Consider the following 15,864-nt stretch of genomic DNA (forward strand, 5'->3'; position numbering starts at 1 on the left):
TAGATTCCTGGGAAGGCATGGTTTGTGCGGTATTTCACAGTTCCCACTTAAGAGTGTGCCTAAACAAGGAGTAAACCATATGCCACCGTTTCAAATGAAAGTTGGAATGATACTTGAGCAAACATGAAAACTAAACAGAAAATTATGATTTGGGACATTCCTGCATCCTCTTCTTTACCACTGTCCAACTCTCATCTAACTATAAGCTTAAGTCGAAATGGTATGGGTACTGTTTAAATTTGGAGAACTAAACCGACAAGGCTACAACTAGGAACATGTTTCAACTAGCAGGGGTATATGATCGCCACCATACCAACCCTACAGATCAAGTGGTTCTGAACTTCTGATCACCTGATTCTGACAGTAGACCAGTATTAATGTAGTATATTATCTCCAAGTCTTCAACTCTTAATTTGGAGCCAGACGTTTTAAAAACTTCTTGTTTATAATCCTTCCATGTTACAGGATATCTTGCACAAACCAAAATCATCACAAAAGTTAAGGCCCCTAACATGAAACTAGTTCCTGACAATATAAAGGACTGCAGATTAATATTTTTCATCCATTATTCATCTCCTCTCTGACACTGTCAGAAATCGAACTATAGTTATTCTCATGCAGTACAGTACTACAGTACATGCGTATAACACATATTCAAGTACTTATTTTACCCAGATGAAGCACTAAATGCTGATACATATCACGAGAACTCAAATGTGATGATAACAACTAATACAAATATAACAAAAGAATTAAATAATAACACAAGCTCAAGCTTGCATTCTAAAAAATAATTAACTTCCGTATCTACATATATTCTTGCGATATCTGAGACACGAATCTGGCTTATTAAAAATAACCAATTTTCTTTAATAGGGGTGCTTTACCAGAACTTTGTTACTTGCTCAAATCCTTGCAGTTCAAGTACAAGTAGCTCTGGTTGCTAGAAAAGGCTGATGAAGTAGGAACTGGTGAGAATCCTGCATACCCTTTATCTACTTTTGCTAACCCAATGTCAATGATGTACTTTAACAACTCGTGTTTTTGGACAATAGGTTGGGCTGCATATTCTTCAATTGGCATCCACTGAAGAAAAAAAAAACAGAAAGTGCACCAATGTAAGGATTTAATTATAACTTGCGACCCCTATGCTTTTAGAAATATACCTATGAGTCAGAATGCATAGCCTAATGAATATTTGAAATAAATCAGTTAAGGAATTCTAGCTAATTTTTATGACAAACTCCTCGAAATAAAAATCACCCCAACAAATGATCAGTCGTTCTAAACTTTCTCACCCTAACAGAAATGGTCTAATACTTAAAGAATATCATACAATCATTAGCAGCTAACATGAGGATCACATTAAAGTAAGGGTTGAAATTTTAGATTCAACTGGTCTTTGTAGGGGTATATATCTGGTATCAGTTTAAATCAAGGGGGAGTTTGCCTCCCTCCCAGTGATTGAAAGAATCCCTTGCTATGTTAATAATCAGATAGAAATATCCCACGCCTAAAAGGATTCACTCTGTCACAAATATTTTGAAGTTATCTCATTTGAGATAAACTATTTTTTGCGTGAACTCTGAACATTATGATTCATAAACCATCAATGCTACCAAAGATTACCTCGGCTGCCTCAATCTCTAATTCTTGCTTCTGAATTTCAAAAGTAAGGGGCCGCAACATGCACACAAAGAACAAATCTGACTTGCCGAAGAATGCTTTATGACTCTGCCTGTAATTTAAGTTGGTTTAGAGTTTGAGGAGTGCAAAGGAGATAATGTACACTATGATAACTAGAACATGAGTACAGACAGAATCATCATAAATTGTGGTGAAATGAGCAGTTGAGGACATCTTATCGCATTAATTTTGACCAAAAAAGTTTCTTCCAAACCGTTGAATATTAATACAAACATGAGGCATTATTGTTTGGTAATGACAAAAAAATCACATAATTTCTAGATTGTAATTCAGTATCTTTAATGTAAGGGTTCTCAGATTTTACGTTCATAATATGAGAGTATCTAATTGATTTTTTATAGATGGTACTAACTCTATACAAACACACCAAAATTTAAGATTGTAACTCAAAATAAACTTAAAACTTTCTAGGAACAGCATGTAATTCCAATAACTATGAATTTAGAATTTAGAAATTCCAATAACTAAGAATTTTGGATTTACAATATCAATAAAAGTAGAAATATAATAGTCAAAATCCATCGTGGTCATTGCCCACATTCCTCTTGTCAAATTTCTTTTTTTAGCACCTTTGTATATCTACATCTTTTAAGAAAGTAGAGATGTGCCCAGTAACTTCTATAATGGCATCTTTGGAACTTCAATCTATATAACATTTAGTAACGTAAGATAAAAAGAAACTCCTTTAACAAAATATGAGATAGCCTGTAACTAAAATGAAAAACATAAAGGTATGCGGCCTAAAATTATTATATTTTGAAAAGTTGTGTAACAACATTTCAAATGGCGACAATATGAATTTGGTATTAAGAAACATCAAGATCGTATGCCTAATTCTTTTCTCGTTTAAATTCAGTTTATTTTCTTTCTTTCACTGAGTCTTGTGCTAATTATAGGATCCTCCTTTCTACATTTTGCTCCTTTACTTTCTCTGCCTACTATGTACATACTACGTAAGGCAATTGTAGAAAATACTGTGTCTAGAGGGTCCCATACACAAGACTGAAACTAATGCAGTTAAGTTTGATTCAAAGGCTAAGATTCAAATCGTAATACAGTGATATTAACAGCACTAGCAGAGTAGCAGTATATGCATACACAACACAACTATCTGCATATAGATGGTACTGTTGAGCAGATTTCATACCTGAATGCGAGAACTTGAACAAATTCTGTGTCAATCTGCCACATGAGAAAAGTAGAGACTATGGTTATCTACACAATAGCTATATATAAAGATATACAATAAGCCTTAGGCATGCAAAATTGCAGCTTGGTTTCAACTGTAAGCAGAAAACTTATCACATACTCCAGTCTCTTCTTTGACTTCCCTTACTGCCCCTATACATATATCCTCACCCTGCACATGAAAGAGTTTAGTGGACAGTGACAAGCTCCAACATAGTTTTTGACAAATGAAGTCTTTCCTCAATCAGGTGGCAATTACCTCGTTAACTACTCCAGTAGGGATCTTCCAGAAACCTGTTCCCCGAAACTTTCCACTCTTTTCCTGAACTAGTAGAATCTACGAAGTAGTAATTTGGATATCAATACCATTGACACAGGTTAAAACCAAAGAGAGAGATATGTTACCGAAAAAACAATAGAGATCTATGCCATACAAGTATACAACCAGTCTAATGATACCAAGCCAAAGCTTCCATGAGAATATGTTATAGTCTGTACTTCTGTTAACAAGTTCAAAGCAGAAAAAATAAAATAAATAAATAATGTAGTAGGGAACGATATAGACCAATGTTTTAAACAGGTAAGCGACATATATAACTATATAAGAACAAACCTAAAACATATATAAGCTCTGGCAGTTTTCTAGGCTCCAAGGACGTTTAGATCCTTTCCACCCCTCTTTCTCTCTTCAATCAATTTTTTTTTTTAATTAGTCTCTTCCTGCAGGCAACCACCATATACTCCCCAACAGGGAGAGGTCACTTTACAACCAGATTTAGGTGGTTTGGTTTAAAACCCTTCTCCTCTGAACCAAAAGCTGGAGCAGCAGGGAAGGCATCCAAGCTCCAAAACAAGGGAATTTCTGTCCCATAGAGCTCAAGGAGATGGTGTTATAGCAGATTCACAGTCAAGGAGCTCCCTCTTTAAGTAGAGCAAGTCCAAATTAAAACCTAATCTTAATTTATATTGCCCTGATGTTATGGATAGGGTTGCTGAAATTTCCTTGAGTAACAGAGTGGAGGAACTACCTTGTGGGGTTTTTCTTTGGGAGAAGGCTTTCTTTGCCCCTCACTTAAGGAAACTCTCCTCAAGGAATGGAGAACCAAGGGACTACCTACACAGATCTCTTCTATTTGATGTTAATTAATGGGGAAGAAAGATTGTTAACAGCGATGTACTTTGTGTAGGTGCATGTAGTAAGTAGAGGGGTGTAACTGTTTAAGCTGGTTTAATTAAAACCACTACTATAATATTTTGTATACATTAACATAGTATTACTAATTAGTAATTATGTGCACGAGTTGCACATGGTTACACAGATAGTATATAAATGCTAACATAGGCAAACGGTTCTTGAAGGTGAACCTCTTTCCATAGCAGTGAGTGTCTTTGTACTCAGACCTTGGTCTGAAGAGGTAGACTTTAAAGTATGGATATCATGTATGACGTTACCTAAGGGTTAAGGGTCATGACTCAGCGAGCCACTCGACTTTTCACTTTATAATATAAGCACATATACAAAGCTTTATTATTTATCTGTCACTAATCATTATTGATTCTATGCTATATCTATTGGAGACAGGGCCATATTTATGTGTGGCAAAGTTATACCACTAGAGCTTTCCTTCAAATAAATTTTCAAGATACGATGGACAGAAAAAATTGAGCACCTTGCCATTTGTAACCACGGTTAGAATAAAATATCATATGTTTAAACCCAATCTAGATGGTTAATAGTTCACTATATTTGCTTACCGTCAGATATAAGACAAAAGATCAGATGCTTAAGATTATCTGAGCAGGACTTTCTCTACATTAACTTCTGTAATTAACACCAGCTGAAGATGGCAATACATTGTCATTTTTATTAGTAATCCCATTACTTTGCCGAGAAGTATATGTGAATTGGATGAAAGGTGGGATTGTTTGTCTACTGTGATTGTTTCACTTAGTCTGTGGTTTATAGTAGCCAGAATTACATCAAACAGCAATGGTAGTACCTCTCTTTTATCATTCATCACAAAAGCACCAATGCCCACACGGTGGGTAGCATTTGCAGGAATTGTGTTAACAGTTTCAGGAATCCAATATACGAGCATCAAGTATTTTGGTTCCGCATGGTGGTACCCAAATCCTTCCTAAAAATAAAAATAACACATTATGACTCATAATCAGAGGCCAATACGAAAGATCGACTGGAAGCAATGGAAAGACATGTTGTAGAGTTTAATTACTCGATTCCATTGACATCCAAAGTCTACAAACGATTCTATGGATATGGAAAATAAAGTTACCTTCACAGCAGCTTCAACAAGATTTACAAGTTCAATTGGCAATTTGATCCAAACGCCCTTCTTTCCCTGCAAGACATAATTAGTGCAATGAAAAGGTTAGAAGCTACATAAGAAAAGGGACACATCAGGACTTTTAAAGGACAAACTCTTTGAAAACTCACAAGAAACATCCTTAAATTGCCTTGATGGTTTAAGTTCAACATGATTGATCTACAGTAATTAGTACAAGTTTTTGTCTTTGGAAACAATAACATTGAACTTAACCTTAGTTGAACTGTTGTCCCTATTATTTTTTTTAGCATCACAACGCTTACCCTGCCGTCAAACTTTGTTCAGATGCACCAAACCTTTTACCAAATTCCGGAAGCATATAAAGATATTGCCGTGGTGGTGGGGTACTCTTGAGCATGCAGGTTTTCCATTTTCCCAAGGAAACCAAAGGCCCAAAGTTCTTGGACCATTCGTCGCATACTGAGCGGAATATAAAGTAATTATATTCCTAAGGTTAAGTTGCACACTGTAGCTACTTGGAGGAAAACCTACGGGTATATGGTTAAACCTTTATACTGACGGGGTTTTCCTAAGGGATACCGACCCAAGAACGAATGGAGGAAATCTATAAGAGACATGTTAGCCACTTACAAATTATCTTTCCGTGTTGCGTGGAGGAGAGATTTGCTTTGTTGGAAGCAAAGTAACACTGACAGGGTAGGTACTTCAGTGACCTAAGCTGCAGCGAGTACAAAGTGTCCAACACGGCATCATGAAGTACTTGGCCACATCTGCCTTAATAATCTATGTTCAGGCTAGCTGATCCGAGTTCCTGTTATCCATTTTTATAAAGTTGTTTACGTCTCCAGACAAGTTTCCCACAGTTTTCTCTATATTAAACCCAAACAATTTTCTCTATATGTGAGAATTTCCTATGTTTTCTTTCACTCTATCTCCTCTCTACTTCCAAACGTAACTATACCAAGGAAAAGGTGTCTTTCTCGTGTCCCTCCTAGTTTCTCACTTGTTTGTCTTTGTTTTTAGGGTTAAAAATCGAACCTGAAATACTAAACATAAGAATAAGGAATGAAAAGAAAAAGAAAAAGAAAAATTAGGAAGATATACTTGCAACCTCCAGTGAGATAGTGATGCTCTAAGTGAGGAAGCAAATTGTTGAGTATTCATAGGCTCCTTGAGATCTAGTACAGTTACACCTCCATGGTCATCTTCAATTCCAGTAAGTAATTCAACTTGACAACTTAATGACGACACCGACATGGAACTATGTATACCTCAATCAATCAAATATATATTATTATGACCATAGTAATAATATGTCATCTATTTCATTCATTTATATCAAAAAAACAAATCATTATGATCTACACTTGGAATCCCCTTAAAATTACACAAAACACGCTGGACATAGAACACATTCAGGGTAGTTCTGTCTTTGCCAAAAACTGTCTAGTGAGGTTAAAAAATCGACACGTAACCATAATTCCATACATAGATAAGGTCAACTGACAGTAATAAATAAAAAAATTTATCTTTTTCTCTTATTACTGCCGGCGAGGAAAAAAAAAATGACCCTAGCTGATTTCAGTGACCAAATTATCTCCCCATTTCCAGATACCACCTCAAATATGATGTTGTACAGTGAACAAGAAGTTGACACGTCATCATCATCACCTGCCCGTAAACTTCGGCCTATTAGAGGAGCTGGCAGCAGCACTACTACTTCAGACAATAATAATAATTCTCAAGTGGCCCCACCTCCTCCTCCTCTACAAAACCCGTGGCCAGTTGAAAACCCTTACCTTAGTAGTCAAACTCCTCTTCTTGATTGGGACATTGTGGCCAAGTAAGTTGTTTTTTTTTTATGTTGGTTAATTGGTAAATTATTAACTGTTAAAATAATTTACAGGAAACTTGAAGAAATGGGATACCAATGTAGTAAAGAAAGTATCAAGGAGATATGTAAAGAGAACAAGGATGGGATTCCTACACCGGATTCTGTTGAGCTTGCCAATACGCTGGTTGCGCTACAGACTAGTTCCACTGACTTCGCAGCGTCTTCTGGCCATTATAATGACGACAATGATGAGGTTAACAATCCTACTCATAAGAATAATGGACTACTAGACAAGGAGGAGGAGGAGGAGCTGGGAGACAAGGTTGGGTTTGTGGAACGTTTGAGTAAGAAGAGGAAGAGGAATACTTGTACGGAGATCGAGCTTTTTTTGTTGAGTATGGTGGATAAAGTTATGGAGAAACAAGAGGAAATGCATAGGAAGTTGATTGAGGTGGTGGATAGGCACGAGAGGGAAAGGATTGCGAGGGAGGAAGCTTGGAGGAAATGTGAGATGGAGAGGCAGAAAAGAGATAAGGAAATGAGGGAACAAGAAGCTTCTCGACATCTAGCTCTTATTTCTTACCTTGAGAAGATGCTTGGGCAGGCAATTAAAGCTCCTCTGTTTCCGGAAACCCCGCACCCGCACGTGGAAAAGGACAAGGGAGGGAAACGTGTGAAAACAGAATATGTGTTTGATTCGATGACAAAGAGGTGGCCGATGCCTGAAGTACAAGCCCTTATCAGACTCCGAATGGAAATGGCTAATAGATTTCGCACTTCAGACTCCAAAATTTCTATATGGGAAGAGATATCACAGCAAATGGCTTCCATGGGATATACTCGGGATGCAAAAAAATGTAAAGAGAAATGGGAGAATATGAACAAGTACTACAAAACAAAGCTCGCAAGTGGTAACAAACAGCCCAAAGGCGCAAAGGGATGCCCATACTACCAAGAGTTGGATAATTTGTACAGAAACCGATTGCTAGATTCTGGATGCACTCCTGTTGAAATGAAAAATGATGGTGGGTGCTGTCAGCAGATGGCAAATACGAAAGCTCACGTTGGTGACTGCTTCTCAATGTCAGAGACCTTAAAGCTAGAAGAAAGTTCAGTTTTGTATTCCCGCTAACCCCTTCCAAAGGTAGCCATTCAACCAGTCGCTCCCAAAGTATATATTTTAGTTTCCTTTTGCATCGTTTTGACTAATTTTGTCATCATAAGCTTCTTGTCCTTGTTATATGTTTTGGTGAGTAGCGAGATCTAGAGGACAAATTATGTCTTGCAATAGAGTGGACATGTTTTTTATGCTGAAACTTTTGAAATACAGCCGTTCTAGCCAACCCAAAAGTATAATTTATTTAGCTAGGTCTTAGATGGAGACATGGAGTATTGTGTACGAAGTCGTATTCTCATTTTCTTGACTCAACAGCATCCCATCATTTCTTTTTGTAGTTGGAATGTAATCGTCTGTGTGAGTGATACTGGAAATACAATGGAGTCAGATGAGGGACCATATGTAAACAGATGATTTTTATTTTTATTTTTATTTTGCTATGTAAAACATATGAAAATTAGTATTAAATGTTTTCCATTTCAGCTCCTTTTTTTTCATTTTTCCTTTCCCATTTGTTTTGATATAAGTTTCAAGCACACAAAAATGAGAAAAACGTTTATTTAGAAGAGTAAACTCTTATTGAAATTATTCTCGATGCCTCAGGTTACTTTTTTTCTTTTGGTTTCTTTTTTCACTCACAGTGGGAGAACCGCTGTGTTTTAGCTGTAATTAAGGAACACTGTAGACGGGGGGGGTGCGTGCTATACAATATAAATTAAGAAACACTGCAGACTCACACCTGCATGTACAAGTATTTCTTATGTGGGCAGCTGTTTTTATGCTCGTCTAGAACAAGTGCAACTCCAAGGAGACTCAATTGGAGATCTTATGGACCATAGTTCTTGGTGGTTGTTTTTGTTGCACATGTACAGCATGGGAATAAGACCAGCCTGTCCGTATTAGTTGATGTAAAAGAAGTTGTCTCTAGACTGCTTTGCAGCCTCCAGATTTCCATTTGGCCAAGGATATCAAATGAAAGATCACGATGTATAAACAGTGAAAATTGGTCCATTGTTTCATGTGCTTTTTTATCTACTAAATCTCCTAAGCTAGGATACCTTTTATCTTCTTTAGTTTAGGAGCTAAGACCATAACAGGGTTTTCTATAACTTGTTCTCCCCATGCTTCTTCTACTATAATCTTAAAAGAAGGGTGTAGTGTCCATGCATTGTGTAATCTAAAAGTGTGAGTGAGTCTTAAGATATTGATGAACCAAGTTAAGATCATAGGTGCGTGATCAGACACTCCATTTGCTTCTCGTAATTGACTGAAAAAATAAAACATTCTTCGTTTTTGCTTCTGTTTTACAGGGAAGAAAAGTAGACTTTATATTTAATTTAATTGAACATTTTACACAACATAGAGTTATTCGGTACGAATGCAATTTCAGCCCATTGCCAATCTTCAAGAGTACACATTTTGGTGACTCGACAAAGCATGATAACCCCTATCGACTCAACATTGGTCTCACAGAGTAGTTACTGTTCATCGGATTAGTTTTGAACAAGCTTGTATCACAACGATCTAAATATTAAATTCATTTACGTGATTATTTATCTTTGACATTGTATAAGTATTCTCACGCACATTTAGTTAACATAAAGCTGCTTATCAATTATTGGCTTTGTTAATTCTACAGAGTATTGCAATGGGATTGATGATTCCGTCCCCACTATTGTTATGTCCAATTCTTACGTTATTTTTCCTTAGTAGTGCATATTCCATAACTTTCACATGAGGTTCAATTTATTCATGTCACTAACTGTGCAGCGGTGGCAGCGCTTTACATGTGGGCTTTTGGGTTCTTGAAACAGACAGAACTGTCTCATTTGGGTGAGATACAACTTTTGGGAATCTCTTTTTTGGGTGTATAACAGTAAATATCCCCTAGTAATAAAATTGAATGCCAGTTTTCTTCCAATTTCCACTTAGACAGTACTACAGTACACACTTTGGGATACTTAAGACTTAAGAGGCTCATGTACTAGGTTTAGCTAGCAAGTCTAACTAGATTATGGATATGGCTTCATTAGAGGTTAAAGTTGTTTGAAGTTGTTTAAAGTATGTTCCTTGGTTTTCCGTCTTTCCCACCTGATGCCGCACATAACTGCTCCTGCTACACTATCTTATACCAGGGTTTTGGCATGATATGTGTTGCTCAGTATCTCCTGAATGGTTTTGAACTTATTTGCGAATTATTTCCAATGGTCCGACAGGGACTTTTGAGCTTTTGGACTTTTGGTGGTGACAGATTCTTCATTCTATAATGGCAGTTGGCAAAGGTCACAAACTCCAAATGCTTGTCAGTTGTCAAAGTTTTTCTTCACTCTCCTTTGACAGGAGGATGGCTTCATTTTTCTTTATAAAGAAAAGCAGCGCTCTATTCTCACTCGGCTGGCATTGGGTGCGGATTTGGCTGTTGGAAAGCTAAAACCTTCATCATTTGCAGTATTTTCAAGGAGTCCAGCCTCCACCACGGTCGAATGTAGCTGTCGGGTGGGGGGGATTAAGAACTTAAATGTCGCAAAGGACAGTTTGTATAACTTACTGGCTCTTTGGATCCTGTTTTTCAGACTGGGACTATTGTTCTCAGTACGGTAATGTTGTCTGATCCAAGTTTGAGTGCCTTATTTAATATGCCTAGCCACCAAGTAATATTGCAGCCGATCATCTTGCAGAGTTGGGGCTTTTGAGGAATCATGTTTTTTGGGTGGGGAGGTTCGTCAATCATTTTAGGCCTATGTAACAACTAACAGATGACTGAATCAGTTTTGTATTCTCCACTGATGGCCTTTAGCCCCGTTGCATATTTCTGATTGATCCACCCTTTATTTTTTGTTGCTAAATGATTATTGAACTGCAGATTATTCTAGAAATTTGCATTGTTTTTAATAACTGATAATTTGGGTTTAAGCCAAATTCAGGCATACATCTCTAGGCGCAAGTTTGGAAAGTCATTCGTATATATTTTGAGCTAAACAGTAATTTGAGGCTGATCACCATCGTCGTAGAACCAATGTAGAACAGTAGAAGTGCTCTTGAGCTGAAAGTATATGAGGCGTCAGGTGAGTGGTGGATACGGTAGGGGTTCCAAATTTCCAATAGATTGGCTCCTCACTTGGCTTCATCTCTGCAAATTTCTAGAAGCCAATGATTGTGTCTGGAAACGTTAAACAAAACTAATAAATTCCAGACTAAATTAAAATTCCAAATCAATTTTTTTTCGAATGAACTGAGTTTTACGATCCTACCAAAAGAATAACTTGAGCTGACGCGTCACTGATGGTTCCTTCAGCACTTATAGACGCATTTCCTTCGTGCAAACTGGCAAAAACAGAAAACGCTTCCCCACCTCTTTAAGTTTTAACTGTTGTCGAACACTCTTGCATGCCCCTCCCATTCCAAAAGAAAAACTGTAACACCATAATCAAAGAAGTTCCATAACGGAAAATTTCCCTCCATCTTCACTTCCCCAGTTTCTATATTCTCTTCATGAATCAGCAATTTAAGACAGTTTATTACTGTAAAGGGTGCGTTTGCAGAATTAGAATTAATCTGTCTACTCATATGTTGCTAATATACTAGAGGTCAAGATTGTTGGTAAAGATGATGTCACCCTAGATTTTGGAATCTAATAATTTGATGGTCTAGGAATCATGAAAAATATTTTAAATTCTGCCCGATGAATATTTAACAAAAAAATCACGCGAAATGCTTGCATGCACACTTACAGAGTAGAGGTCAAACGGATATGTTTGGTAAATCCAAAAATTTATGATATCGAACGAATCCGATGGATATTAAAAAATTATCCGAATCCGATTTTGGATATCGAAAACGGATATCCGATAATCTAGGATCATGAAAATAAAAATTAGTTAAAATTTTATTTGCTTTGAATAATTCATTTTACCACTATAAAAACTAGTATAAATATATATATTTGTCATTTATTATTATTATTTTGTTATTATAGTTTTATATTATTAGTTTATGATTTTATATAATATTTTATACAATAAAAATAAATAAATAAATTATATATAAAAATTATTAAATCGGATATTATCGGACGCGGATAAAGATCCAAACCGATTCGGAAAAAAAAATATTGCAATCCGAATGCAAATAATCTAATTTAATCGGACAATATTTGGATACTTACAGAGTAGCAGAGTTTAATGCACATTGTACATGATATATGAATAATTGCTAAATATTTAATCAAGTCGTGAATGGGAAGGTCCACTAATTTTCGTGGAACTACCTCCCCGTATGCTTGTGCTTGAAGAGACACTGCATAGATATTGCGGATCGGGAGGTGATGGAAGTTGTATTTTCTCCTTAAGTACCTGCACTACATCACTCATCGTTGGCCTGTCCTCAGGCCTATACTGAGTACACCATAACGCGGTCGTACATAATATCTTTGCTTTCACTTTATCCTCGTCCTTGATGACACAATACTCCATAACTTCATCTAGATGTCCTTTCTTGAATTTTTCCCAAACTATTCCAGGAAGCCAATCTTCACCATCAAAATTCCTCCTCCCCAAAACTTCAAATAACATCATTCCAAAACTGTAAGTATCGCTTTTAGGAGTAGGAGCCACTGGCATTTGCATACACATTTCTGGGGCAGCAAAGCTACGTGTCCCCCGAAACTCAATCGCAGAGATATGACTTGAGTCCCTCTGATAAATCTTAGCCACTCCAAAATCTGCAACTTTAGGAGAAAGTTTTGAGTTAAGGAGCACATTACCGGGCTTTACGTCGTAGTGAATTATTTCCTCATCGCAACCTTCATGCAAATAGGACAGCCCAATTGCAATTTCATATAGACTCTCCCACTGTAAATTAAGGTGATTCTCGTATAAAACCTTATCCAAAGATCCATTCTCTAAGCACTCATACACAAGTGCTTTCATATTGACCTCAAAACAATACCCAAAAAGCCTAACTAAGTGTCGATGCAAAGTACTACTCATTGTTCCCACTTCAGCCATGAATGTGTGTTCCATGACATTTACGGCGTTGTCTCTTAGTTTCTTCACGGCTACTTGCACACCATTAGGAAATTTACCTTTAAAGACATCTCCATAAGCACCAGAGCCTACTTGACTAGTGAAATTTTCTGTAATTCTTGCAAGTTCGCCACTTGAATATTGTTGCATTTTCTTTCTTTCTAGTTCACCTAAAACCATTTTCATTGAACTTGGGCTACCATTGGCTCCTTCCACTGGAGATTTCTCCTGGGGCTCATCAGAACCTCTTGAAACCTGTAAGAAATATGCAACGTTTGTATAAGCATTAAGCTGAACATCTCATGGCAATTATTTAAATGATATCACCAAACACTAGAATTGACAGGGAAAAAAAAATGAGAGGAAAAAAAGATCAAACAGTCCAAAGGTCCTAAACAATTACAACAATATATAATCAGAAGCTCAAAACTACTCTAGGATAACGAAGCCCTTAGAAACGAACCTTCTCCAGATCCTTGGGAGGTTGAGGTGAAGACACATAAACATCGTTCAACTTCCATTCCTCAATTATATTCCCAACCTCCTTATTGAACTGATCAAAACCCGACTTCTGTAAACTAAAGATTTTATGAATACTAGTAAAATCACAATCGAATCCCACCTCCATTATTAAACAAATTATTACAATGTACAATTAATCCCATATGGCATATGACTGTACAAACAAATTACTACCATTTCTTTTGCAGTAGAAGCCTAAATGACCAGCCAACTTCAACTTGTCCAGGACTTACACCAAAAGAGCACTAAATTGAATTCCATCACCCATCCAAAATGGCTCTTTCATTTGAAACAACAATATAAACTGATACTTAACATCAAGGGACTACTGCCCTTTAGATCAACCCTGCGGAGCTTCTTCATCTCTCTTTGGTGACATAAGGGATTTATATTATATTTTAAAGCGTTTGCGAATATGAATTATATGAACTGGCACTCTGAGAGAAACGAGGCATTATTGATTCTACTTAATCATTTAAATGTGAAATATTAAATATTAGACAATGTCTCAGAAAAGGAAATCATACATATTTGATTTATTTAGCTGCACGCCTCTTGGAGTCATATCTCCTATCCACGTACACGCTATCAACATTGCTGCAAAATGATACATTTTAAGAAAAAGGTGCACATGCTGGACGAAAAAGAAGTGTATCAGGTAATCTCTGTTGTTGAGGGTCCCAATATTTCAAAAACAGTTCCCTTGCACGCTGAAAACAAACAAAATGTAAACACTCCAAAATAGGATCTCAACAACTACTATACCTGATTACCACCTCTTTGTAGAGCTTCAACTTCTTGAGATGTAAACTTTGCCATAGATGCAGATTTTAATATATGACGCATTTTGCTTGAAAGAGAAGAGAAGGTAACGAATGTTTTTGAAAACAGCTCGATCACTTCTTAGTCTTCTTCTTCCATTATTGCTTTCTCTCTCGCTCTTTAATTCCAGCACAGAGCTCAACGGACTTGTTTTATTTTATTTTAATTCAGCCAGAGCCAAAAGTTGCCCAAGTCACCGAAAGTATACTTAATGTCGCCGAGGACAGTTTGTATATCTTTCTGGCTCTTTGAGTAATTGTTGAATTCTATATTACTGGTTAGTTGTGACATTGATATGTTAGAGAAATCAATAATAAGAACTGAGAAGACTAGAGATTAATTAGGGTTGGAATAGAGTCTGAGAGAAATTGTTCTCTACCCAGAGTTTACCTAGTTAGGGTCTTATAAGGCCATGTGTTATGTGTTATAAGATGGTCTTATATAGTGGTTTGTTTTTCATTTTAAGTTCCTCTTATAAGCACTTGTAAAAATAGAAAAAACAAATACATGACATCTTATAGATGTTTATTTGACAAATATAATCCTACTTTACATCACATTTAACTTGAATAGATTAATTTGAAACAAACGTATAGTTTGATTTTCAGTTTCAAATCAATTTTGATAATTAGAATATCGATTTTAAAAAACTATCTTAATTGGCGGTGGTGGTGGTAGTAGTGGAGGTGATGATATTAGTTTAATAGCGCGGTGGTGGTGGTGGTAGTAGAAGTGGTGGATGTCTTAATAGCACGGTGGTGGTAGTGGTGATAGTCTTAATAGTATGGTGGTGGTGGTAGTGGTAGTGGAGGTGATAATATTGGTCTTAATAACACGGTCGTAGTGATGGTGGTGGTGGTGGTAGTGGAAGTGGTGGTGATTTTAATAGCACGGTGGTGGTGGTGGTGATAGTCTTAATAGTACGGTAGTAGTGGAGGTGATGATGGTGGTGGTGGTGGTGGTGGTGGTGGTGGTGGTGGTGGTGGTGATGGTGATGGTGGTGGTGGTAGTGGCGGCAGCCGGTGGTGGCTAGGGCAATGAAGTTATTTGGAGAATAATATAATGAAAAGGGAAGAAAAGATAAATGAGGCTAGGAGTATATGGATGATGGCGTTTGAGTCATTTTTCAAGTTATAAGACTTATAGAATTTAAGTAGATCCAATTTTGGTACTTATAGAATTGGAGCCTCTTATAAGATATTTCTAGTAGAATGCCTCTTATAAGAGGCAAAAAACAAAAAAAAAATGTTCAAAATCACTGGGCCACATCTTATAAGAGGTTATAAGACCTCAAGGTCTTATAAGAGGCAAAAACAAATGGCCCCTTATACTAACCTAAAATAT

General features: G+C 36.7%; 3 protein-coding genes across 9 annotated transcripts; 1 reads left to right on the plus strand and 2 right to left on the minus strand.

The window, feature by feature from the left end:
• Nucleotides 1–678: 678 nt before the first annotated feature.
• On the minus strand, nt 679–6,458 carry LOC147474542 (nudix hydrolase 2-like). 2 transcript variants are annotated; one of them, XM_086583776.1, is made up of 8 exons: nt 6,306–6,458; nt 5,190–5,255; nt 4,896–5,033; nt 3,155–3,232; nt 3,017–3,067; nt 2,855–2,889; nt 1,630–1,738; nt 679–1,086 (listed from the first exon to the last, which is right to left on the minus strand). In XM_086583776.1, exons 1-8 carry the CDS (start codon nt 6,456–6,458, stop codon nt 898–900), a joined length of 819 nt encoding a protein of 272 aa, XP_086439902.1. In that variant the 3' UTR covers nt 679–897. The 2 variants fall into 2 exon arrangements, with proteins under 2 accessions (XP_086439902.1, XP_086439903.1); XM_086583777.1 differs by lacking the exon at nt 4,896–5,033.
• Nucleotides 6,459–6,766: 308 nt separating this feature from the next.
• LOC147474543 (uncharacterized) lies at nt 6,767–11,028 on the plus strand. 4 transcript variants are annotated; one of them, XR_015208579.1, is made up of 4 exons: nt 6,767–7,044; nt 7,108–8,179; nt 9,923–9,985; nt 10,369–11,028. XR_015208579.1 is itself a non-coding variant. In XM_086583773.1 (3 exons), exons 1-2 carry the CDS (start codon nt 6,767–6,769, stop codon nt 8,165–8,167), a joined length of 1,338 nt encoding a protein of 445 aa, XP_086439899.1. In that variant the 3' UTR covers nt 8,168–8,179; nt 10,369–11,028. The 4 variants fall into 4 exon arrangements, 2 of the variants coding, with proteins under 2 accessions (XP_086439899.1, XP_086439900.1); XR_015208580.1 differs by having other exon boundaries at nt 10,426–10,566; XM_086583773.1 differs by lacking the exon at nt 9,923–9,985.
• A 790-nt stretch (nt 11,029–11,818) lies between these two features.
• LOC147474544 (PR5-like receptor kinase) lies at nt 11,819–14,870 on the minus strand. 3 transcript variants are annotated; one of them, XM_086584820.1, is made up of 4 exons: nt 14,464–14,722; nt 14,226–14,295; nt 12,314–13,431; nt 11,819–11,878 (listed from the first exon to the last, which is right to left on the minus strand). In XM_086584820.1, the coding sequence occupies exon 3, from the start codon at nt 13,360–13,362 to the stop codon at nt 12,373–12,375; it is 990 nt and encodes a 329-aa protein (XP_086440946.1). In that variant the 5' UTR covers nt 13,363–13,431; nt 14,226–14,295; nt 14,464–14,722; the 3' UTR covers nt 11,819–11,878; nt 12,314–12,372. The 3 variants fall into 3 exon arrangements, with proteins under 3 accessions (XP_086440946.1, XP_086440944.1, XP_086440945.1); XM_086584818.1 differs by lacking the exons at nt 14,226–14,295; nt 14,464–14,722 and adding an exon at nt 13,640–14,214; XM_086584819.1 differs by lacking the exons at nt 11,819–11,878; nt 14,226–14,295 and having other exon boundaries at nt 12,327–13,431; nt 14,464–14,870.
• Nucleotides 14,871–15,864: the final 994 nt, after the last annotated feature.

Source organism: Coptis chinensis, chromosome 9 (genome assembly GCF_015680905.1).
Source record: "Coptis chinensis isolate HL-2020 chromosome 9, ASM1568090v1, whole genome shotgun sequence".
Lineage (NCBI taxonomy): Eukaryota > Viridiplantae > Streptophyta > Magnoliopsida > Ranunculales > Ranunculaceae > Coptis > Coptis chinensis.